At 63.8% G+C, this 625-nt stretch overlaps 1 protein-coding gene across 1 annotated transcript in view; it reads right to left on the reverse strand.

Annotated features, from left to right (window-relative positions):
• ALDH16A1 (aldehyde dehydrogenase 16 family, member A1) overlaps positions 1–625 on the reverse strand; it is a 17,565-nt gene that overhangs the window by 7,264 nt on the left and 9,676 nt on the right. The window contains exon 6 of the mRNA XM_011946522.1: positions 323–508. Within this exon, the coding sequence (XP_011801912.1) occupies positions 323–508 (186 nt within the window). The remainder of the gene's footprint in view (positions 1–322; positions 509–625) is intronic.

Below are 625 nucleotides of genomic sequence, written 5' to 3' on the forward strand. Positions count from 1 at the left end.
AGACCCAGTAGTCCAGGCCCCCAGCTCTTCCTCCCTCAGACCCAGGAGTCCAGGCCCCAGCCCCTCCTCCCTCAGACCCAGGAGTCTAGGCCCCCAACCCCTCCTCCCTCAGACCCAGGAGTCGAGGCCCCAGCCCCTCCTCCCTCAGACCCAGGAGTCGAGGCCCCAGCACCTCCTCCCTCAGACCCAGGAGTCCAGGGTCCCAGCCCCTCTTTCCTTAGACCCAGTTGTCCACGCCCTGCTCCCTCCTCCCTCGGACTCAGGAGCTGGGTCTCCAGGTCCCTCCTCCTCTGACACCCTCAGTCTGTGCCCCCTGCCTCACCTGTGCACCCTGGCTCTGCGCCTCACGCACAAAGCGCTGGACCAGGTCACATGCAGCAGCCCCCCGGGCCCCCATGTCCACGGCCCCATCCAGCCCTCGGCCACTCCGAAGCCGCCCCATCCGCTCCTGCAGTCGTCTCATCGCTTCGTCCCACACAGACTCCTGGATAAGGAGCCTGAGGCCACCCTGTGAGGAAAAAGGGCGTCAGAAGATCACGCCATTGCACTCTAGCAAGTTGGTGATCTGAAGAGTGAAGACAGAGGCTGGAAAACTAGGGACATGGACACCCAGATAAATCAACAG

The sequence above is a fragment of the Colobus angolensis genome, unplaced genomic scaffold (genome assembly GCF_000951035.1).
Source record: "Colobus angolensis palliatus isolate OR3802 unplaced genomic scaffold, Cang.pa_1.0 Scaffold25, whole genome shotgun sequence".
NCBI lineage: Eukaryota > Metazoa > Chordata > Mammalia > Primates > Cercopithecidae > Colobus > Colobus angolensis.